The sequence below is a fragment of the Sturnira hondurensis genome, unplaced genomic scaffold, assembly GCF_014824575.4.
Source record: "Sturnira hondurensis isolate 20B ecotype Veracruz unplaced genomic scaffold, ASM1482457v3 Scaffold0003681, whole genome shotgun sequence".
Taxonomy (NCBI): Eukaryota; Metazoa; Chordata; class Mammalia; order Chiroptera; family Phyllostomidae; genus Sturnira; species Sturnira hondurensis.
In genome coordinates, this window is record NW_028076312.1 from 6,251,839 (window position 1) to 6,277,513 (window position 25,675).

At 39.5% G+C, this 25,675-nt stretch overlaps 1 protein-coding gene across 5 annotated transcripts in view; it reads right to left on the minus strand.

The window, feature by feature from the left end:
* PSD3 (pleckstrin and Sec7 domain containing 3) overlaps nt 1–25,675 on the minus strand; it is a 572,156-nt gene that overhangs the window by 86,821 nt on the left and 459,660 nt on the right. For all 5 annotated transcript variants that reach the window (XM_037042118.1, XM_037042117.1, XM_037042121.1 and 2 more), the window contains one exon: nt 13,437–13,480. In XM_037042118.1, coding sequence (XP_036898013.1) covers nt 13,437–13,480 — 44 coding nt within the window. The remainder of the gene's footprint in view (nt 1–13,436; nt 13,481–25,675) is intronic.

Here is a 25,675-nt window from a genome sequence, read left to right on the forward strand (position 1 = left end):
GTTGAGAAAAACTGCCTTTTTTCTCCACTGATGCTTAGTAAGTTTGTGAGATATATGAAAATACCAGTGGACTCTGAGACACCTATATTTTACTTTTGAGATAATGTTAGATTTCAAAAGATAGTACACAGGTTCCCATATGCCCATCACCCAGTTTCCACAAAGGTAACAGCTTATATAACTACAGGAAAAATTCAAAACAAAGAAATTAAAAATAAAGAAAAAATTCAAAAATTCAAAACAAAGAAATTCATTATGAAATGAATTAAACTTAGTTTATTCAGATTTTACAAGTTTTTTTGCTAATATTTTTTCTGTCCCAGGATCCTACCTGTGATCCCACCCGTGACCCCCCAGTGCCTTTAGTTCTCACGTCTCCTCCAGTCAGTGACAGTCCCTCAGTCTTTGTCCTTCATGACCCTGACACTGAAGAGGACTGGTCAGTTCTTTTGTAGATTACCCCCAGTTTAGGTTTGTTTGATGTCTTCTCATATTTAGGTTAAGGTTATATATTTTGGGGAAGGATGTCATAGCTGATGCACCTTCTGAGTGCCTCGGATTTTTTACTGCCAGGCATATGAACCTTGATTGCTCAGTAAGGTGGCATCTAGCAAGTTTCTATACTGTGAAGTTATTATTTTTCCTTGAAAATGATTTTGGGAAGATGTTTTATGACTATGAAAATATCCTCTTTCTTTAAACATCTGACCGCTAATTTTAGCATTTGTCAATGACTCCTGCCCGTGACAATTATTGCTGCAGTGATGTAATGGTGATTTCATTCCCCTCATTTCTTCTACCTTATTGATTGCAACTTTGCTGTATGTATGGACAATGGATTTAAAATTTTTCTTTGGGTTATAATCAAACAGTATGATTATTTTTTTTTTGCTCAAACGTTTCCAGCTTTGGTCATTGGGAGTTACACCAAGTAGGCTGGCTACATAAGGTTACCAAGAACTTAAAATGCACAAAGTCCAAATTCAGATGTGCAGTAAGTGAAAAAATACAGAGCAGATTTCAAAAGACAAAAAATAGTTCAATAATTTTTATATAATTACACATTTAAATGGTAATATTCTGAATACATTGGGTTAAATTAAAAAATACATTATAAAATTTTCCCTGCTATAACGTGCCTACTAAAATTTTAAATTACATATGTGGCATGGATTACATTTCTCTTAAACAGGGTTGTCATTAGAAAGGCTTGCATGTCCTTTGGAGTTGGAATACTATGGGCCGAGTACAACAATGGGGCAATAATTGGAGAAATGTTCAACGTACAGCTCAGTGAAGCTCTGCGACAGTGAGTGAAAATATTCAATCCTGCAAAACAAGTACTCTTGATATTGTGAAGGCTGATGAAATGACCTCGGCAGACTCTGAGAGCAAAATTCTGTTGTGGCCAGAGGTGCAGATTGGTACCATCTGGTGATGGCTAAGGTCTTCTGGGTTTAAATCCACGTGTGTGTGTGATGGCTGGGACTTCCAGGGCGGAAGTGACAGCAGAGACAATAGTGTCTCTGCATTGGACAGTATTGTCCAGTATCTGTCTCTCAGCAAAGGACCTTCCCCTTTGCTGCGAGCACTCCCCACCACCATCTCGCACTCCCTCCTCTTTCATTCCTGCCCTTCCTCCTCCATCTCCTCAGTCCCCAGAACTTCTGCCTGGCTCCATTTGAGAGAGGAAGTGGCAGAGAATAGGAACCAATCACGAAATACCTGAAGTCACATTGTTGTTGCTGGCATCATTGTGGGGGGCTTTGTTTTTACAGATATCAGAAATGCAAGTGCCTCCCCATAAGGAAGGCTCTTTTCATCGTATGTGAAAGTAGATATAAATTAACACTATATACTCATAGAAGTGATTCTGAAAATCAACTTAACTCATTTCTATAGAAATCAGTCCCTTAACTAGGGCTTTCCCGTGCACCCTGACCCACGGAGGCATTTTCAGAGTGACAGTACAAAAGATTTTGTTAAACTAAAACAGAGAAGACCCAAAGGGCTCTCTGTCTTGACTGTGAAAAGAATGAGCCATAGATGAGTATTTCGTACATTTTAAAGGATTCCTAGTGGAGTGCAGTCTACTGAGATTCCAGACGTCTCAACACCTTACAACCGACAAAATTCCCCCCAGCACTCCTCACCCCAACCTGTTCTCTTGGTGAGCAAGCGTACCACTCAGCGGGCAGTCCACACCCACTACATCACGATGCAGTGGACGTGGGGAACTTTTCTACTTCTGTTCTTTCTAAAGGGCGACTATAAATCACGAACTTTCCATGTTCTGCCTTACTCATGACAGGTGCTTTTATTTTTAAATAAAAAATTAGATAAGCAATCACACAAATCCACTGGACCCTTGTATTTCACTGAAATTCCACAAAAATGAAAAACAACTGCTTCCTAAAATTCACAATAGTTGAATATTGTACAGTGACTTAGCCACTAAACAGACTATGAAATGCATGATTTGCTAAGTCTCACTGAAATGGGGTTTCGGCTAGCAACATGTGAGAAAATTAAGTTAACTTGAAGGGCCTGCTATTCGGCATTCAAATACTGTAAAATACATCCGTGGGCCTTTTGTGTGTAAGGGGTGTCAGAGTGGGAAATAACAGTTTAAAAGAAACACTGTATAGATCCAAGCTGAAATATTACTCAACCCGCAAAATGCTCACTAAGAATGTGATATTGGAGTTGGGGAATAAAGAGAAGTTCAAGTTCAGCAGGCAAAAAAAGTGAAGAGGGCACTTCCAAGCATTCACATTGTTATGTGCATTTCCTTTTTTATTGTAGTAAAATACTTAAAATTTATCATTTTAACCATTTTTAAATAGCACAGTTCTGTGGCATAAGCACATTCACTTTGTTGTGAAACCAGCGCTACCACCCATCTCCAGAATTTCTCATCCCAAACTGAAATTCTGTACCCACTAAATAACAACTCCTTATTCCCTCCTCCCTTAACCACTGGCAGTAACTGGCAATAACCCAGGTAGTAGGGTGCACTGAATACCCGGGTCAGACACAGCCAGCTGTTTTGCTCTGCAGGCTGGAAAAGCCATAGGCTGTTCCCCCTGTTCAAGTGCCACGATAATCAGGCTGCTGGATGGGTTCTGCAGCTTCCTGTGTGCTGTCTGGTAAGGTTCCCTGGCTGGGTGCGCTGAAGACTGTATTCAGCAGTAAGTGAGGCTATGACTCAGCTCTTCTGATGTGGGCAGACCAGGCTCCAGGGCCAGCAGAACTCCTTGTTTAGGAATCCAAATGAGGCAGACCCACACCCTGCCAACACCCCTGGTCAGACTACTGAAACGTCGATGTGGTTCCACAGATGAGCAAAGCCACTGGTTGGGACCACTGTTTGGGCTCTGCAGTTAAGAACTCAGACTGCCAAGTGTTGGTTATTAAAAATCCCTCCCTGCCTTCTCTGTCTCACTGAGATCCCCAGGGGCAAAACTACAGTAGGGGCTTCCACAAAGCAACCCACAATGCTGGAGGTCTGGACGTCACTTTGAGCTCTCTTCTCATTGGTGGGACTGTAGGCTTAGGGGAGACCTCTCGGTGTGGTGCTGCACTGGCCTGGGGGAGGGGCAATGCAGCCAACAGCCATTCCTTATTCTTCTAAGGGAATCTGCCTTGGCCTCTGCTGTATGGAGTGGGGGAGTCCTTCAGCCTCATTCTGAAGTTCCCCCAGCAATGTCCTGGCCATGAACAGTTGTTAGTTGTTCTTCTTGTGAGGCGGAGCAAAGTCTAAAATGACCTATGTCACCATCTTGGTAATGTAAACTTTCTACTTTCGAAAAATAATTTCGGAGGGTATAGATTTTAGGTTAGTGATTTTGTTGAGTTTTTTTCTCTCTCAATACTTTAAATATTTCACTACACTCTCTTCTTGCATGATTTCTGAAAAGTTGAATGTAATTCTCATCTTTGTTACTCTACAGGTAAGGTGTTTTTCTCCTCTGGCTTTTCAAAAATGTTTTCTTCTCTTTGATTTTTTTGCAGTTTGTGTATCATCTGCCTTTTTTTTTTGTTTTTGTTTTACACTTACAGTTTTTATCCTGCTTGGTGATCTCTGTGACTTTCATGGATCTGTGGTGTGATGTCTAACATTAACTTGGGGGAAATTCTCAGTCACTGTTGCTTCAAATTTTTCCTTTCTCACTTCCTGATATTCTCATTATATGTATGTTACACATTTTGTAGTTGTCCCTATAGTTCTCTGGTATTTCGTTCCAAATCCTCACACCCAGCATTTTTGTTTTTGTTTTTCCATTTTTGAAGTTTCCATTGACATATTCTTTAATTTTTTTAAATTTTTCAATTACAGTTTATATTACATACTATGTTATATAAGTTTTAGGAATACAGCACAGCGGTTAGACAATTGTATACTTTACAAAGTGTCCCTCCACCCCAATATTTCCAGTATCCACCTGGCACCACATATACTCATTACAATATCAGTGACTATATTGCCTACACTGCACTTTACATCTCCATGAATATTTTGTAACTACCAATTTGTATTTCTTAATCTCTTCATCTTTCTCAGCCTGTCCCCCAAGCCCCTCCCCTCTGGCAACCACCAGTCTGTTCTCTGTATTTATGAGTCTGTTTCAATTTGATTTATTCATTTATTTTGTTTAGATTGCACATATAAGTGAAATCGTATGGTATTTGCCTTTCTCTAAGTTATTTCACTCGGTATAATCCCCTCATGGTCCATCCATACTGTCACAAATGGTAAGATTTCATTCTTTTCTTATGGCTGAGTAATATTCTACTGTATACATGTGTCACAGCTTTTTTATCCACTGTCTACTGATGAATACCTGGGTTGCTTCTATACCTTGGTTATTGTAAATAATGCTCCAACGAACACAGGAGTGCATTTAGTATTCTTTCAAATTAGTGTTTTGAGTTTCTCTGGATGTTTACCCAACTCTATTTTTAATTTTTTGACGACCCACCAATGTACTTTCCACAGTGGCTATACCAATCTGCTTTCCTACCAACAGTGTACGAGGGTTCCCTTTTCTCCACATCCTCGCCAATACTTGTTTGTTGATTTATTGCTGATAGTCATTCTGACAGGTATAAAGTGATAACTCATTGTGATTTTAATTTCCATTTCTCTGATGATTAGTGAGGTTCAGCATCTTTTCATGTGTCTATCAACACATGGTTAAGCTCAAAGATTCTCTTCTCAGATGTGTCCAGTCTACTAATGAGCCCATCAAAAGTATCCTTCACTTCTGTTATAGTGTTTTTGATCTCCAGCATTTTTTTATTTTCTTAGAATTTCCATTTGCCAGCTTACATCGCCCATCTGTTCTTTCATGCTGTCTACTGTATTCATCAGTGTCCTTGGCATATTAATCATAGTTGTTTTAAATTTCTGGTCTGATAATTCCAAATCCCTGCTATATATGAGTCTGGTTCTGATGCTTGCTCTCTCTCCAGACCATGTTTATTACCTTTTAGTATCCTTATAGTTTTCTCTTGGTAGTCAGAAACAATGTACTGAGCAGAAGGAACTGCCGTAAGCAGGCCTTCAGTGATGCGGCAATAAGGTGGGGAAGGGAACCATTCTACAGTTCTGTGATTTGGTCTTAGTCTTTACTGACTGTGCGCTACTGAACTGTGAACCTCACGTAAACTTCTCTGTCCCCACCTCCCCCTGTCTCCCAACGCAGCATCAAGAAGAGTACTCTTTCCTTTCTGCCTCACTGCGGCAAACGCAGTGGGTCAGGCTTCTCTCTGCTTGTTTAATTCTGGGTTCTCGGTCCATATTCAAGTCAGGTGGGCTGAGCTCAGCAGACTTGGCAGTCACTCAGATCCCCCTCGCATCCTCCAATGTAACTTCCCTAGGGCACCTTGCATTTGGTACAGAGCAAATATTTGACTTCATTTGATTCAGTACTCCTCTAGCCAGAATATTAAAGATGGAAGTGGGGTATGAATCAGACACCAAACTCCATCCTGGACCTCCAAAGATGACTACAATCATCATCATAAGTTAATTTCTTAATATTACAACCACTCTAAAAAGGTAAATGTCGTGATCTCAATGAAAACCCAAGGCTCAGACAGGTGGACCTCTCATGGTAAGTGGCTAACAGATCTCCCTGAAGCTGTTCACAGCTGCGTTGGTTCACGAACACAAGGGGTCTTTATGGAGTGACAGTAATGGACTGTGGCGACTGTTATGCAGCTCTGTGAACCAACCAAACCCTTGAAACCACACACTTTACATGGGTGAATTTTATGGTGAGTAAATTATACCTCAATAAACCTGTTTTTTAAAAAATAAACTCAGTGGTTGAGTGTAGGAATGGAACATGAACTTGAATATCATTGCAATATTGTGATCAGGTATGTTACTAAAAACAAAGTGAATAAACTTATTAAGAATGTGCTCACTTGTCATGGGTTTTTTATTATTTCACATCATATTGCCAAAAAGCAGAATGATTTTAAAAAGAATCTGCCTTTCACACTTACAAAAAATAAAAAATAAAAAGGCATGTACATGTTAAAATTCTGATGAAAACTGGAAATACATTTTACTTTCTAAAAATACCCTATTCTGACACAGGCATCTTATTCTCATCGTAAAGAAGAGAATATGCTTTTATGAAAAGCACTGAACTCCATCACTAGCCATTCAACACCAAGAAGGGTGCTGCCAGAGGCAAGGAAGGAACAGACTAATAACTCGGCTTTCTGAAATACAGGATCGGACTGTATGTACATGACTGTAGCAGACTTTCCAAATGAAAAACTTAACTACAGACGTTAAGGTCTTTTTTTAGTTGTTGGGAGTACACTGGTGTCAAGCTAGACACGACATGTTTCCAAAAGATCTACTAGGGAATTTTTAATGGGCAACTAAAAATAACTTCCTCCAGTATGATTGATAGGAGGTGAAATTTTCTCACCTCTAAAAATGATGTGCGTGTGTATATCAGAACGTACACATACAAAACACTCACTGGAATCCAACAATGCTCAATCCAACTGCTGCCTGAAATATTCAAGGCACTGTATCAGCCACTGCATGCATATTATACTTCATTAGAAATTATATTTATTATATTTTCTTCTTGTGTCATTCTTCAACAAAAATCAAAGGCTTAACAATGGCTAACATATAAAATTCAAAATCATCTGCTTATTAGAGAGAGAAAAACACCTCTCTTATATCCCAGCCTCCACAATTCATTGCACCTCAGTGATTCTAAAACTGTTTTGGACCCTGACAGGTGGGGCTCAGTAGGTTGGGCACTGTCCCGCCAACCAAGAGCTCGCAGGTTTGATTCCTGGGATAGGACACATGCTTGGGTTGCAGGTTTGGTCCCTGGTTGGGGGATCACTAGAGGCAACCAATTGATTTTCCTACTGCACATGAATGTTTTCTCTCCCTCTCTTTCTCCCTTTCTTCCCCTCTCTGTAAAAATAAACAAAATCTTTTAAAAAACTGCTTTGGGACAAGTAGGCTACTAACATTACAATCACAGCTCATCTGCTCACCAACCTGTCTGCTGCGCATATTTTGAAGTTAAAGATAATGTGAAGCAAAGATACAATATCTATAAATTATACCAGTTTCATCCTCATCTTTGTAGATATTAAAACTGTAATAACAATAAAGTCCTGAAAAACTCTAAGTATTCATCATGATCACAGCATTGAGATGCCAATTATATGGAAAACGGACTTTTTACAAAACTTATCCTTCTAAAGCTAAGAACTGGATGGCAAATTCTTTCCAGTTACTTACATACCCAAGTTCAGCATATGAGATGACTGAGAAAAATAGGTACTTAGAGACTAAATGTTAAGTGTGAGGTATGATTTAGATTTCTTTTAATCCTCATCCAGGCAGGGCATGATTGGGATTCTTAATAAAATTATATTTCATTGAGCTATGTGAGACAATCTCCCCTAATTCTAAACCCTGGTATCTTTTCTTCCTTTAACACCCAAATCCTGGAAACTGGCTCATGTTAAGTGTCACTTTTAGCTAACAAATTCTTAAATGATGTGAATTCTTTAGCTCAAAATCTCCTTCAAGTTAATGATCATTGTTTCATGATTAGAGAATTTTTCTTTTTCTTTCCACATCTAGTATTCAATGCATTTCACTCAATTAGTAAACAGAACAATCAAACTAATAATATCATTTACAAATCCACTATATATTTAGATTTACCCTGGCTTAATATTCATATATACTATCTCCTAAATTTATCTTCTAAATTTGTGAGTTCCAGCAAATATTAACACTACAATTATTTTACCAAGATCTAATATATGAGTACAGCAATGATGGTAGGAATGTTAAATACTGTCCTATTTTTTAAGTATTTTAACGATGCACAATGCATATGTAGAAGATGTTTAATAATATGAACATCTCAAATAAAGATGGGGTTTTATTAATTCTTTAAGTTAAATATGTCATAAATTTTTTCCATGGTTACTTCTCTTTTTACCAATAACTCCTAATGCCAACTCTGCTGCCTCTTCGCCCACACACTCAAGTTTTTCTTTATATACTGAATATGTTCACTAGGTCTACAATCATTGTCCAACTTACTAGCCATTTATTTTTGTCTTAGTTTTCCCAGTAGTAATGATCAACCTACAGGTGGCTATCTGGAAGATTAAAATGAGAATTACTTTTGAACTTCTTAGATCAAAATACCACATAAACATCTTGATCCAGAATGACTTGAGTAAGAAAGTTATCATTTATCTACAACTGCTATTAAGAAACACTGTGCTGATGAACAATCTCATGTATCTGGACTCACCAGGGCGTTAGGGTGATAAAGTTATTTAATGGACTAACTCATTGTAAAAATGAATTACCATGATTTATCTTCTTTTGTGAAAATAAAATAATTTTAGCTCAAGGTAAAAAAAATATTTTAAAATAAGACAAAGAGGCCCTGGCTGGTGTGGCTCAGTGGATTGAGTGCGGGCCTGCGAACCACACAATCGCAGTTCGATTCCCAGTCAGGGCACATGCCTGGGTTGCAGGCCAGTTTCTTCTTCCTGGTGGGGGACGCATGAGAGGCAACCAAACATTGATATTTCTCTCTCTCTCTCTCCTTCCCTTCCCCTCTAAGATAAATAAATAAAGTCTTTAAAAAAAAAGACAAGGAGCACCCTTTTCTTTAGGATACAAGTTCAAATATAAAAAGTACAGGTAGGGAATATCAATTTTTCTTCCTGGAGGGCTCTGATGTTGGCAAATAAAAAATCATGAAGAATTATAGCAAAGAGGAAAATGATAGAGAAAACTTAAATGCAAAGTGATAAATGACATTCGTAGCTCAAAGTGGCTCATCTAAATCAGTCCAAGGTAAGAGGAAAACTCTCTTAATTGGAACTAAAACTATCTTTTGAGATGGCCACTTTCTACAGAGCAACAAGTAAAACTACATTACAATTGATATGTATTATCACCTAAAATAAAATTAGAGTCAACACTGAGTTATATAAAATATGAAAAGGGACTAAGTAACGAAAGTAGGTTCTAACTCACAGGGGTGCCCAACGTGCAGCCTACGGGCTGTGCACAGCCTAGAATGGCTATAAACTCAGCCTAAAACAAAATCATACATTTACTTAAAACCTTTTTTTTTTTTTTTTTTGCTAATCAGTTGTTAGTGTTTGTGTATTTACTGTGTGGCCAAAGACAACTGTCCTTTTAGTGTGGCCCAGAGATGCCAAAAGGTTTTATTTTTGAATAAATTTTTTTCAGAGACTGCCTAGCAAAGGGACTCTGGAAACAGCTGTCAATTTCAGATCCAGACCCTTGGATTGGATAAAGAATTAAAGGGCCACGGGAAATAATAAGTGCTAGTCATTCCATTGCCTTTAACTATCCTTCTCCAACAATACACACAGATGCCAACACAGGTACGCACTCTCACTCACAGGCAGCAATACACAAAACAGTGATAACAAAGAGGGTGGAAATACTTGGAGAGCTTCTCTACCCCCCAAAATCAGCCAACAAACGGACAGCATTCATTTCCTGAAAAGACCAGCCATAATGAAAGTTCACAACAGGGAAAAAGGTAAAGAAACAAAACCAGTGGACTGCTGTCATTTAAAACCCCATTTGTTTTCAAGCTCTGGGCTTGCCTAACACCTGATCTGAAAGACAAAGACCCCGAAGTCCTACCACCTCACCTAATTAACCAGGGCAATTTGACAAGCAAGGGCAGAAAGAAAGCAATTTAATTTAGGAGCAAGGGTGATAAAGATTTTAAAATGAGTTACAGGGTAACATAAAATAGCAACGATCACTCCATGATGCAAGATGTAAAAATGCTCCTTTGGAGTTAAAGAGAACAGCTGTGTATTACAAGCAGCAAAGCAAACGCTGCTGCGACCCAGACGGTGGGGGAAGCAAGGCCGGGAAAGGGGAGCCTGGAAGCACATGATTTAAAACTGGTTTTATCGTGTCTTAATTAAAGTGAGGCTGGATACATACATTTTTAACATTTTTAAAAATCAGGGAAAGAAAGATTTATTGCAGTTTCTAAACACTGCTGTATAATAATGGCAATAAATAAGAGAAGCCGGTCAATTTTCCTAACAACACTGCACTCATTTTCCCTTGGTTCTGTTCGGTGAAGGTCCTCAGGCAGCTACACTTTAAACAATTCCAATGTAAGTCTGAAGTTCCAATGTCTACTGCCGCTCACCTCACCCCACTCCACCCCCATCAGAGACAAATTGCTCCTTACCTTTTATTTCATCATTTGTATTAAACTGCAAAACTCCTTAGGCCAGGGAAAATGCCTTAATGCCTTATGTACTTTTGTTCTCTCCAAATTTCCAGCACAAAGTAGTTCAACAAAGAGATGCTTTATGAATAATGAATGACTGAGCAAAGGGTCTGGGGAAGAAATGGTAATTGTCCTGCATGAGGGAGCCGAGACCTTCCGCAAGGCAGTTTAGCTAATGGCACCCTTCACTACAATTATTATATGTGTTTTCCCCTTTGTACAGTCCACTTCTTCCCACCCACCCCCACACTGTGTCTCCTTAGGCGGAGAGCCTGTCTTCATATTTGTATCTAGGGCACAGCACTGGGCCAGACACAGAAGCAGCTGCTAAAGACTAGAACAGATGAATGAATGATCTTAGTTACCCAACTTGCCTGGGGGAAGAATCCTAGTAATTCTAGGAGCGTTTGATGAGACTAAAAATGTAACATAAAACTCTTACTTCACACTGCATTGAAAACTGGCACAGACTTTCAGGCACGGTCGCTGCCCACACAGACCTTGAGAATGGGGCTACAGAGAAGCGAGGCAACCTGTGCTGCCGTGGGGGGCCAGGGTGCAGGGGACAAACGCTGGCTTTGCCACTGCACTCACTGTAGCTTCTGACCTGTTAATGAAGGCTTCTTGAGTTCTTTTTTTTTTGCATATAAGAAATGAGAACACTGGACTGAAGTAGTACTTTTCAAAAAAACTTTAAGTACAGATACCTCTAAAAAGAGAAATACTACCTAGAACTCCAAATATGTACTTTAAAAAGACAGCAGAGGGGCTGCTTCGGTCAGCTGAAGGAGGAGGGATGGCCATGGGAGGTGGAGCCGAGTCCCAGGCACCCTCCCCTTCCCCCTCGCTCACATCACTGTCCCTAGGGCTCCATGGAAGGCAGTTAGAAACCGAATGAACTGGAAACCTCTGAGGTCCCTCCAGGATTCTCTAATTTGATTTCTTCCAAGGCTCTAAATCAACATTAAGGTACCTCCCTTGCAAGTAAGTATACATTATTCTACACATTTTGTAGCAGCATCTTATAGCTGAGCCGGCACTCAACCCCAAATCTGAGTCTGGGATCTGGCCTTTGGAACACGATGCTCTGTTGACTTGACAAGATAGGGACAGAAGCTCTCAGGTAAACGCCCACTCCCCACACGTGGATGGGGCCCAAGACCAAGTGTTCCTGCACCAAACTGCCACTACACGTAACTAAACACAGAGCCTACTGCAACAAATTCGACAGTGTGAATACGCTCATAATATTTCATTTTTATTAATTTTCTCACGTGTACTCTGTGTGGGCCAGGACATGCTTTTACTATTTCAGCAAGATTCTAAGTACATTGTTCAATATTTATGTAATTTTTCTAGGAAACTCACCTTTGCTGAAAAGAGATAAGTCCAGAAATGGTCACTTTGGATCTTAGACCATTAATTTATATTAATGTATTTTCCTTGAAATGACACAGTGTCTTTAAGTGAATTTCATGTTATCTATGTATACACACAGACACCTAAAGCCATCACATATGTTTGTAAATATTACAGTCTCAACTTCATCTTTGAATCTCTAATTTAAAACAGTACCATATGATCTTACAGTTAGTGGAAACAATTCAAGTGGTATTGATAGTTTCTTTTCCTTCTAGCATATTACATATGAGATGCAGTCAATTGCTAAACCACTTTTTTCCATTGTGCATATGAAAGAATAAGATTTACCCCCCATGTTATGGTTCTGTAAACAAGTCCATTGCAAACTGCTATGTTAGGCCACTGAGTAGAAAAGCAGTTATGAATGCTTAATATGAGTGAAAATCAAAATAAAATTCACATGTAGTTCTAATTAAAAAACCTTATTTGACCTAACTTCTGACAACTTCATTAAAAATTTAGTGAAGATTCTTCTTTAATAATTTTTTAAAGATTAAATTCTTAACTGCTACATCGAGCAGTGAAAATTTCACAAGAATGGTATCGTTGGCCTACACAGAGTTATGCATAATTAATCTGGAGCAGTATCTCCAAAGTGTGCACCTTGACACACCACATTTCACTGTCAGGCAGGCTCAGGAAACATTTCAATGCACTCCTCTCTTGCAGACAGACAATATATACTGGCATTGTATAAGCCTCTAGAAGTTGGACAGTTAAAAACATTTTTTAGCTTATTTTAATCTATCATTTCCCAGGCTTATCTGTCAATATCCCAGTGTATCTAGTATCAGAGGAAAATAGGATTGGAAACCTTGAGCTATGATGATAGGGCAGAGAATTAAAGTAAGTGGATGGTACCAAAATCATTTGCATTGGATTTTGGAATGTATGGGATTTTATCAGACTTCCTTTTAAAATGCTATTTTTAAAGACACATTAAAAAGAAAATTAATTGCCTATAAGCAAAACAACCAGATTAAAGGGAGAAAAAGAGCATGCTGGGTACCAAGAGAAAGACAAGGGATACTTAAGTTTTGCACAAAGTAGCTGAGACACTTGTGTGGAATGAGAAGTGTCCGCGCACATTCAGTCCTCCTCTGGGATCGCCTTGCAGGCACCACAGGGGGACAATAAGAAAGAGCAAGCCGATCACTTATTTATTAAAAGGCTGACATCCAGCATACTTACGCAGCCCATTCAAGCTTCTCATTCTTGATTGAGTTGTACAGAGCCTGAAAAGAGAGAAAACAAGATGGAATTATTCTCTTCATTCCATTCCACATTTTGAATTCAGATGATGACTGAAGCCAAAAGGATTGAGGGATTCAGCAGGCAACTCCCAAGCCTCTGGGCTGATCTTCCTTTGTGGAGATGAGTGTGGCAAGTGGCATTTTGCAACACAGCATTTTCACAAAGTAAAAAAAAAAGGTCTTTTATAAGTAAAACACACACTACTGTATTACATTTTACCACAGTTAAACACTACTATAATATTTATATCCTATTTAGGATATGATTAAAATTAGATCATGTACTCTACCTTTTCTTATGGTCTCGTAGTTTCACTAGTTTAGATATTGGAGTACTCACACCTTTTTCACCAATGAAGTAAATATAACTACTTTTTTTACAAGTCAATGAGCAAGGTACATAGAAAGAAGACTAGAGACAAATCATTAAAAATTTTTTAGAATAATTTCAGAGTTTTCTATACCAATGACTGAAGCAGCTTTCCCTGGTTTAACTTTATGATCCTGCTTTACAGTTAGTGTGACACCGGCTTGTGCGAGGTGGCAGAGGGGACAGAAATCCCCTGCGGAGCCTTGGTCACAGCAAGGACAGGGCTGCATAGGGCTGCTCCTGAGTCTCCCAGCTCTGGCATCACATGTAAGGTACTTGCAATCACCTTGTTTCACTATGACAATGGTTCAAGAAAACTCCACATCTCAACTTTCTTAATTTTGAGTAAGGTATTATAAGAAAAACACAAATGCATATCTAAGATACCAAATCACAACAGCAAATTACACTGAGGAAAAGGACAGCTCGGGCGCATTATAACATCATAACAAAGTTGGAACAGTTGTCTTCCAAGAAGGACGTGGCCCCGTTAGACTCAGCAAAGACTTCCTTTACTTTGAGGTGGGAAAAGGTCGGGGATCAGGTGCCACCCAACCCCTTATCTCTGGGAAAGGAAATGGCAGGTTCAGACAGTCTCCCAGGTGGCGGAGCAGAGGGAGAAACACCTTTTGACTTTCTCTCTGCCTTGTCCAAGTGTAGGAGACGGTCTGCACCTGTGCAAACGGAAGACTGCACGCCAGCAGTGAGTCCCCTCTGCAGCAAAAGCCCTTCCCAATTTAGTTTAAATCTACTTAGGTTACAGACTGTATATTATTTAAGGTTCAATCCATGCATCCTTAGCCAGCACCTTGACAGACTCTGGGAATTCTTCAGTGTGGCTGCAATAGTCAATTTAACTACTGGATAATCATGGGAGCAACAAAAATCAGAGCGCATTTCATTATTATCAGGACATGGTGATGCACGGCCTCAAATACAAAAATGATAAAACAGCATATTAAAATAAGAGGTAAATCAAGGCACAAAAACCATGCTGTGAATTGCATACTCTTTTTGTAGGACTCAAACTTCCTGAAGACCGGTAACAACCTGTTACAGAGCTAACGTCTCACGAGGCTGCAATCAGAGGAGCGCAGGGAGCGTGACTCTGGGCTCGAGAGACTCCAGCTGGATAAACGCCTTCTGAACGGATTCTAGGACTCGTATGAGCCATTTTGCACCCACAAGTAATAATGGGCTGAGAAACTACAACTGAAAAGAGACAGATCATTAAAGGTTCTTTATAAACTATCATACTTAATACTACCCAGAGTAATTTAACAATGTGGTAAAGATAAAAAAATGTGTTTATAAATGCAGTTGAAAATGATAGTTAAGTTCTAACACTTTTCTACTACATTCAATTCTGTCTTAGAACAGTATTTTTTTTTACCCATGAGAATAATTTGCTTAAAGAGACAGAGTTCCAAATTAGAAAGCTCTTGTTACTCAGCTGCATACAGTACAATTAAAATCGACTATAAAGTATCTTGCAAAATTCAGCAAAGTTGCCAAATTGTAAGTCAAGTCCTCTGTGTATATAAGAGGACAAATATAAAAGGTAGATATTATCCTTAATCTGTTTATGAATATTTATGAATCACTTTAGAGCTTTATGGTGATCTGTTATCTTTCTTTTTTTCCTTAAGAAGTTTTGCAAATGCATCCAACACTCTTATACCCTCATCACAACTTCCTATCTTTTTATCTACTTAGTTGAGAATTGAACTCCCTGGGTTCCGCTCTGTCCTGGGAATCACTTCCTGCCCTATGTGGTGTGAGCCCCGTCACCTCACAACCAGTCCTGTCAGTAGCTCCTGTCGTACTTGTAGCTGTTGGCCGAACCCATTCTGACTTCTCCACATTCACACACCATATTTTAGCTAAGGTTTCTTTGGTTTCAAACACAAATACCTCATAAGCTCTCTCTTAAGGGTAAGGGGGGTCTACTAGTTTATATAGCCAAATCATGAAGAGAAATGGATGGAGCTGGGCTCAGGGACACGGGAATTTAAAGCTTTCCCATTTCCTCTCAACTCGTCTCCTCTTTCCACCCTGAACATCTCTACCTCTTGTTTCTTTACTACACGAAATAGGTGCCCACGATAAGCAACACCCATTTACATCTTTGTCTCTCTCAACAAGAGAAAAGCAACAGTTCTTCTGCTAGCTCCAGTTTGAAAAGAGAATAACTGGTATGATTTAGGTCACCTGTGTTCTCCACGGACCAATCCACGTGGCTGGGAGATGACAGTCTCCGACTGGGCCCACCCCTGGGTATCTAAAATGAGACGCACTGACCTAGTCAGAACCTCGCAGCCTTCCCTACTGTATGTCTCTAATTCAACACTACCAGATTAAACAATAGTACACATTAATGCCACTGAAGATTGATCATCCTTAGAGACTGAGCAGAGCCCTTACTCATGAGCCTTCTTTACCTTTTTGCCATTTTCCCTAAAATGGAAGGAGTGTCCCATCTGTGCAAGGCTAAGCCTCTGCCACTGGTTCTGATACCTTCCCTTTCTGTGGTAACGTCTCCTTTCTGACCAGTTTCAAACTTGTGCATCTCTCCCAATCCCGCTTCTGTGAGTCAGTTCTCACCTTTGTTTCTCAGCCTCGTTCTCATTCTCTCTCTGTCTTTTTTAATCCTTACCTAAGGACTTTTTTTTTTTTTATTGCTTTTCTTAGGGAGGGAGGGAAGGAGGGAGGGAGGGAAAAAGAAACATCAATGTGAAAGAGAAACACCGTCCTTCCTTACTCCTTTTTAAAAAAATCTTTTTTTCTATTACAGTTGTTCCATTTTTCCTCCTTTGCCCTCCTTCGTCCTGCCCCCTTCCCTGCTCCCACAGTCCATCCCTGCCCCGCTCTCCATGGGTCATTCACACCTGTTCTTTGACTCTTCCCTTCCCCTTTTTCCCACCGTCTCCTCTGGCAGCTGCCATTCTGTTCATTGTTTCATGTCTCTGCTTCTGTTTTGCTCATTCGTTTATTTTGTTCATTAGTTCTCTTATAACTCATATCATATGGTATTTGTCTTTCATGGACTGGTTTATTTCACTTAGCATAATAGTCTCCAGTACCACCCATGCTGTTGCAAAGGGTAGGAATTCTGTCTTCTTTCTTTCTGCTGCATAGTATTCCACTGTGTGGATGAACCACAGATGGGCACTTAGGCTGTTTCCAGCACTTGGCTATTATAAATAGCACTGCTATGAACATAGGAGTGCCTAAGTTTTTTTGAATTGGTGGTTTGGGATCCTTAGGGTATAATCCCAAGAGTGGAATTGCTGAGTCAAAAGGCAGTTCCATTTAAAAATTTTTTAAGGAAATTTCACCTGTGTTCCACAGTGGCTGCACCTGTCTGCATTCCCACCAACAGTATCCTAGGGTTCCCTTTTCTCCACATCCTCACCTGTACTTGTTCATTGAGTTATTAATGATAGCCATTCTATCAGGGGTGAGCTGGTATCTCACTGTGGTTTTCATTTGTATTTCTCTGATGGCTAGTGATGCTGAGCATTTTTACCTAACTCTATGGGCCCTCTGGATGTCCTCCTTGGAGAACTGTCTATTCAGATCTTCCGTCCATTTTTTAAAATAAATGCACCATTTTATTACTAAATGTTCAAGAATCTACAGGTACTGAGTACAATTTTTAAAAGAGTTATGGCTTCATTACAAGCACAGTCGACATCAAACATCAAGTACAGTAACTGAAGTTGTAACTTCAATAAAAGGTCACTTTTAAAATAATATTTCCTTTATTGGTTGCTCTGACCCAAAGTATACTAAAATATTTCCCCAAAACTAACATTGTTGAAAATCTTATCATCTATGATACCCGTGGAGCCCGCCATCTTCTCCTGCACCCTAGTGCTGTCTGTTTTTTGATTAGATTGTTTGTTCTCCCTGGTGTTGAGTCATGTGAGTTCTTCATATATTTTGGAGATTAAACCCTGCTCCAATGTATCATTAGCAAATATGTTTCCCCATATAGTTGGTTCCCTTATCATTTTGCTGATGGTTTGTTTAGCCATGCAGAAACTTTTTAATTTGATGTAGCCCCACTTGTTTATTTTTTCCTTTATTTCCCTTGCCCTAAGAGATGTGTCATATAAAATATTGTTATGCGGGATATCTGAAATTTTACTGCCTATGTTTTCCTCTTGGACTTTGACAGTATCATGTTTTACATTTAAATTTTTTATCCATCTTGAGTTTATTCTGGTGTATTCTTAAGTTAGTGGTCTAGTTTCATTTTTTTTTGCATGTACCATTCCAATTCTCAACACCATTGATCGAAGAGGCTATTTTTACTCCATTGTATGTCTGTAACCCCTTTGCCAAATATTAACTGACCAGAGGGACATGGGTTTATTTCTGGGCTCCTTATTCTGTTCCACTGATTTATGTGTCTGTTTTTATGCCAGGACTGGACTGTTTTTAGTACAGTGGACTTGTAGTATAGTTTGATATTAGGGACTGTGATCCCTCCACCTTTGTTCTTACTCAAGATTGTTGCAGCTATTTGAGGTCTTTCTGGGTTCCATACAAATTTTTGAAGTATTTGTTCTAGATCTACAGAATATGCCATTTGTATTTTGATAGGCATTGCATTGAATCTATAGATTGGTTTGGGCAGTATGAACATTTTAATGATGTTTATTCTTTCCATCCATGAACAGAGTATGTGCTTCCATTTATTTGTATCTTCCTCAATTTCCTTCTTCAGTGTTCCATAGTTTTCTGAGTAAAGATCTTTTACCTCCTTGGTTAAGTTTATTCCTAGGTACTTCATTTATTTACCTATTTTGGTTGCTACAGTATATGGGATTTTTTCTTAGATTTTCTTTCTGATAGTTCATTGTTGGTATACAAAAATGCCACTGATTTCTGAATACTGACTTTGTATCTCACTACTTCACCAAAATCACTTATTAAGTCAAGCAGTTTTTTCCGTGGAGCCTATAGGGTTTTCCATGTAGACTATCATGTGGTCTGCAAATGACAGATTTACTTCCTCTTCTCCAATTTGGATGCCTTTTATTACTTCTTGTCTGATCGCTGTGGCTATAACTTCCAGTACTCAGTTGAGTAAGAGTGGTGGGAGCAGTCTTGTCATGTTCCTGATCTTAATGAAACACTTAGTTTTTGTCCATTGAGTATGATGTTGGCTGTAGGTTCTTCATATATGGCCTTTATTATGTTGAAGTGTGCTCCCTCTATCCCCACTTTGCTCAGTGTTTTTATCATAAATGGGTGCCGGGTTTATCAAATGCTTTCTCTGCATCTACTGATATGATCATGTGATTTGTCTTTCATTTTGTTTATGTGATGCATAACATTTATTGATCTGTGCATATTGTGCCATCCTTGCGTCCCTGGAATAACCCACCTGATCATGGTATATGATCTTTTTAATGCATTGTTGGGTCTGGTTTGGTAGTATTTTGTTGAGGATTTTCATATCTATGTTCATCAGAGATACTGCTCTGTAATTTTCTTTGTCATGTCTTTACCTGGTTTTAGGATTAGGATAATACTGGGCTCATAAAAAGACTTTTGGAATCTTCCCTCTTTGTGGAGTTTTTGGAATAGTTTGTGAAGGATCAGTGTTAGTTCTTTGAATGTTGGGTAAAATTTGCCTGTCAAGACATCTGGTTCAGAGCTTTACTTTAGTGCATCGGTAGTTTGATTACTGATTAAATTTTGCTAGTTGTCATCAGGTTTTCTGGTTCTTTCTGGTTCAGTTTTGGAAGACTGAATGTTTCTAGAAATTTATCCATTTTGCCTAGGTTGTCCAATTTCTTGGCTGATGGCTGTTGTTGGTAATTTCTTACAATCCTTTGTATTTCTGTGCTATCAGCTATGACCTCTCCTCGTTCATTCCTGATTTTACTTGGGTTCTCTCTCTTTTCCTTGATGAATACGGTGAATGGTCTGTCAGTTGTTTATCTTTTCAAAGAACCAGCTCCTATATTCACTGATCCTCACATTGTTCTTTTCGTTTCTTTGTCATTGAATTGTGCTCTGATTTTGATTATTTCCTTCCTTCTTCTTGCTCTGGGCTTTTTTGTTGCTGTTCCTCTAGTTCTTGTAGATGTAGGGTTATGTTGTTTATTTGATATTTTTCTAACTTCTTTAGGTAGGCCTGTATTGCTATGAACTTCCCTCTCAGTACTGGCTTTGCTGTGTCTCATAGGTTTTGGGATGCTGTGTGTTCATTTTCATTTGTTTCCAGATACTTTTTGATTTCTTCCTTGAAGTCACTGTTGACCATTCATTGTTTAAAGATTTCATTGATTTATTTTTAGAGAGAGGGGAAAGGAAGGAGAGAAAGAAACATATGGTTGCTTCTCAAGCACCCCCTAATGGGTGCCTGGCTTAAAACCCAGGCATGTGTACTGATTGGGAATCGAAATGGCAACCCTTTGGTTCACAGGCCCATGCTCAATCCACTGAGCTATACTTATACTAGCCAGGGACCATTCATTATTTAATAACCTGTTATTCAGTCTCCATGTATCTAAATGTTTTTGAATTTTTTTTCTTGAGGTTGATTTCTAGTTTCAAACTCTTGTGATCAGAGAAGGTGCTTGATATGATTTCTATTTTTTTGAATTTGTTAAAGCTTTTTCTGTGTCCTACCATGTGGTCTCTCTTTGATAATGATCCATGTGGGTTTGAGAACAATGTGTATTTTGCTTTCTTGGGATAAAATGTTCTTAAAATATTAATTAAATCCATCTGATCCAGAGAGTTGTTCAACTCTGCAATATATATATCTACCTCATATTGCTATCTACCTCACTCTTAAAGTCTTCAAATATTTTCTTTATAGATTAAGGTTCACCTATATTGGGTGCATATATGTTTATAAGGGTTACATATTCCTGTTGGACTACTCCCCTAAGTATTATGTAGTGAATTTCTTCATCTCTTATTATTGCCTTTGTTTTGAAGTCTATTTTGTCAGATATAAGTATTGCTACCCCAGTTTTTTTTTCATGTCCTTTTGCAGAAACATTTTTTTTTTATCCCTTTACTTTCAGTCTGTGTAGGTCTTTGGTTCTGAAGTGGGTCTCTTGTAGGCAGCATATATATGGGTCATGTTTTCATATCCATTCAGCTACCCTATGTCTTTTGATTGGAGTGTTTAATTCATTTACATTTAAGATTATTATTGATAGGTACTTATTTATTGCCATTTCCCCCTTTGTATCTGTGTTCATCTCTCTCTTCATTATTTCTCCTCCTTCCCTTCTTCCTCCTCCTCCTTCTTAAAACAGTCCCTTTAATATCTCTTGCAGGGCTGGCTTGGTGGAGATAGTCTTTCAGCCTCCTTTTGTCTGGGAAGCTCTTTATTTTGTCTTCCATTTAAATGAGACCCTTGCTGGATAAGGTAGTCTTGGTCGCAAATCTTTGCTTCTCATTACTTGGAATACTTCTTGCTAATCCCTTCTGGCTTATAGAAATTTCAATGGAGAAATCAGCAGATAGCCTTATCGGAGCTTCCTTGTATGTTACTAGCTGTTTCTCCGTTGCTGCCTTTAAAGTCTGTCTTCAAATTTTGCCCTTTAAATTGTAATTGGGACCCTCTGTGTTTCTTAGACCTGTGTGACTTTTTTCCTCACCAAGTTAGGGAAGTTTTCAAACTTCTGTCATTATTTTTTCAAACAGGTTTTCTATCCCTTGCTCCTTCCCTCCAGTGAGTCAGCCTTGGGCTCCCACCACTGAGCTGCCACAACTGCACCAGTGAGCTCCCAGGGTGGTCTCTGCCACCAGGGTGGTCTCTGCCATCAGGCTCCTCAGTCAGACTCTGCCCATTCAGGATTCCTGCAGTTCCCATGGTTCCCTGGAGTGGAAAGGCAATAGCTCCCCCTACCCAGTAAGTTCTGTAGTCTCCGGACCCTGGCTTCTGGTGGGGTGCTTGGCCCTGCCCAGGGTGGAGGGCACTGAGACAAGTGTGGACACCCAGGCGCAGGCTTTCTGGAGGCTTCTTCCTGGGTAGGATATTTTAAATTCCTCAAAATGGCTCCCACCCCAAATGTGCGTTGCCGGAGGTGCTGGGCTGGGCAGTGGCAGCAGCAGTTACTCCAACAGGAAAGCCTGGGCTACACGTTCACATTTACCCACACACTGGCCCGTGTACACACTCACTCATACATGCTGTCACCCACCCTCAGCTGGGTTTTTGAGTTGATTGTTCTATGGCTTAGCTGCAAGTCTGGTATGGGCCTGGGAGCCAGTAGATGAAACTTCCAGATACCCTGCAGCCATCTTGGAGGCCTAAGCCAGGTTTCTGAGACATGTTTCTGTAATTCTCATTTCCACTCAATCTGTTGTCTTCAACTCAGGCTATCTAGATCTCAGCCCTACTCCTCTGCTAAAACTGGGTACAGTACATTCATCAGCTTCTTTCAGTGCTAACCTCAAGGCCACTTTTCAGTGCTTAGCAGCACTCAAAATACTCTCAAGCATTTTCTGTGACACCTAACACAGTCTTCTGAATTTTCTCCTATCTCCTCTGGGCGACCCTTCTCATTACTCCTGTCTTTCTCATCTCATCTCTTAAGTATGAGTGAACTTATGGGTTTATCTTCAGCCTGTGTGAACTCTTGTGAACTTCAGATCCATGTGTCTGCTGCACTTGGGTGTTCCCAAAGCATCCCAGACTCAGTGAAGAGGAACCACGGCATGAAGACCTATTGGAGAAAGTGTCCTTTCAATCTTGGTAAATGGCATTGGTGTGAAATATTAATTTCTGGGTACAGAAACATGGCATATAAACCACAAGGTAGTTTCTGGTAGTATAAAACACTCAAGTCAGAATCCTAGAATGGCTAGAATTTTTCCAGCAGCTGTTCCATCTTGTACCTACCTTTTAATGGCACAAGGACAAACTGTTTAGTAACAATGTTTGCCAAAGTGTTAAAACTCTCTAACTTCCGCTCGAGAAACAAAATAGAATTTCAGGGCTGAAAGAGGCTTTAAAGCTCATGAAACAAATTCTTCCTTTTGTGGATAAGGAAAATGAAGCCCAGTATGTTAATTAACTTCTTTTGGGGTCCTGTAGCTGGTTTTCACAAACTTTGATTTGGTAATCACATTTCTTCTAGAAATCCACTAACTAAAGTTAACTAAATCCAACCAACTCTATTGTTTCCTCCTAAAACCAAACTTTACAGCACTGTAAATACATGGGTTAAGGCCTGTATGAACAGGTAACAAGTCTTGTACCTCTCTTACAGTAGATTCGAATAATGCTGGTCACAGTCTATTCTTAAAAGATGAGCTTTCAACAAGAGCCACTGTTACTAGGACACAGGCTCGAAATGGAAATGCCTTTGCTGGTGTGGCTGATGGGTTTGCTGCACGGACCCTTACTCTCAGTGCACTTACAAACAAAGGTATTTGCCATATAAATGGCTAAAAGTGGAGGTGCAGTCTATATCTCAGCTATGGGAGGGGTCGCCTGAGCTGGCTCTGAGAGAACAAGGATTGTGGGTAAACACTGTCACGGAAGGCTGCCACTTCCCTGGAGCCATGCATTGGCAGTAGGGGTGCATGGAAAAGGTACTAACATCAACCTTAATGGGCCACAGCAGCCCATATAAATTATGTGTAGTGAGATGATAACCAGCTGCGCCAGGCTAAATAATAAATCCCCAGAGATGGCCAGATTCTTAAGCCTGGGAACTGGTGAAGGTTTCTGTATAGAGCATAAAGTTTGCAAGTGTGATGCAGTTAATGATCTCGAGACATGGAGAGTATCTGGGCTGAGGTGGTGTCTCTATAAGAAGGAGGGCAGAGGGAGATTTAAGGCAGAGAGCAGGCAATGTGAAGATGAACACAGAAATTAGAGTGATTAGACACAAGCCAAGATATTCCACCAGAATTTGGAAGAGGCAGACAGATTCTCTCCTAGATACCTTGATTTCAGACTTTCGGCCTCCACAATTGCAAATGAACACATTTCTGTTGTTTTAAGACACCAAGTTTGTGGTAATTTTGTTACAGCAGCTGGAGAAAAGTAATACACCAGGATGTAAATGGAAGACAGATTTCTGAATAAAGAATAACCATACCACAAGTTGATTTTCAGAAATATTTCCAGAGTCAGCCCTTAGGTAAAGCATAGTCTTTTACTATAGTGGAAGGCATGGGAGTACACACCAGAATCAGCCAAAAAATTTTAAAAATGTTGATTATTGAGCTCCATCTCAGATCTACTGAATCATACTCCCAGATGAGGAACCTATACCTGAGTATTTCCAAATGCCACATGAGACACTGATAGAAACCATTGGCTCAAAATTCCCATTTTACCAGTTAACCAATCTTTTCTGGAAACCGAAATCCCTGCCACTTAACCAGGAGCTAGATGGCTGAGACTGAACAGGACTGAATGAGTCTTCAAATTCAAATGAGAAAGCAAAGCAAATTGCTTAAGTTACAGAGATCAAGGTATCTCGGTCTAAACTTACTTTTGACTCTTTGTTCCTCACTTTTGATTGCTTCTTGAGATGATAAATGCAATTTTATTCAAGGCTTAGCAGTGCCATTGACAGCCCACGCATGGCTCTCTAAATTTCCCCCATTACCACGCATTGTGTAACCACGAGTCTCTCAGCACATTCTTCAGTCTATGGAATTCATGCGTTTTAGTTCAGTCATCTTTAAACTCTACTTATTTTTCTCTCTGTGCTTCTTGAATTATTATGAAAGGCATGGAGGATAACAGAGCCCCAATTTCCCTTAGTGGAGACCCACAGTGACCGCTGACGGTGAAATTTTACAGTCAAAATCATGAAAGCATTAGCACCCTGGCTGTCTCTTCCAAGGGCAATGCTGTTTCATGAAGCTATTCAGATCAAGCAGACTTTTAAGTATGTGCCACTCTGGAAGTGTCATTCGAGAAAGACCGTGTTTGAAAATGGTATTGATTAAAAATTAATGATAAAACCAAATGAATGTAAAATTGGCTAGGAAAACTCAAAATATCTTAAAGCAATGGGCCTCGACTTTTATGTTCTTTTCTATTCCTTAAAATATTGAAAAATTGCACTACTCCCTCATTAAAGAAGGCTTCTCTAACACCAGTATTTATAATTAATTCTTCATTTGCCCCCTCTAATGCTGCTCGTAATCAAAAAAGGTTATGGGTGAGATTTATGGTTTTTTTTAAGTGGCAGAAGGCAATGATCAAACAGTTAAAAAGGATAAACTTTGACAAGAGTATCGACAGGCAGATTCATTGTAGGAAGAAGTATGCACTGTGGATGAGCTTCTGGAGACCGACTCTCGTTAGACTACCTGTGTTTCTGTGTCCACTGGACAGCTTTCAGGCACCCGTGTTCAAAGAGGTACATTAAATACCAATATATTCACATGGAACCTCACAGACATTCAACTTTCTAGCTCTCCTTCAGGGTGACAGAAGCATGCTCAAAATAAAGTAACTTATTTTGAGTTTTTCCCCCATAGATAGTCAGATCTATTTTTTGGATGTAAACAGAGTCAAAATTGGTGTCCTGGACAATTAACCTTGTGTTGTGCCGCAGGTATGGACCCAGCCAGGAATGGCAGAAACATCTAACCGTGAAGTGCCTGACTCTACTGACTAGAGGCACCAGCACAAATCCATAACAGGCACTACAAAATCAATTACAAAGCCTTCACCTTATTGAAAGGGACTCTGAGGAATAATTAGCAGGTATAATGCCTCTCATAATAAACATGTTTGAGGACATTATTCTCTAAGCTAGAGTGGCATTGTGCTAGGTGCAGGTGCATCTGCCCCG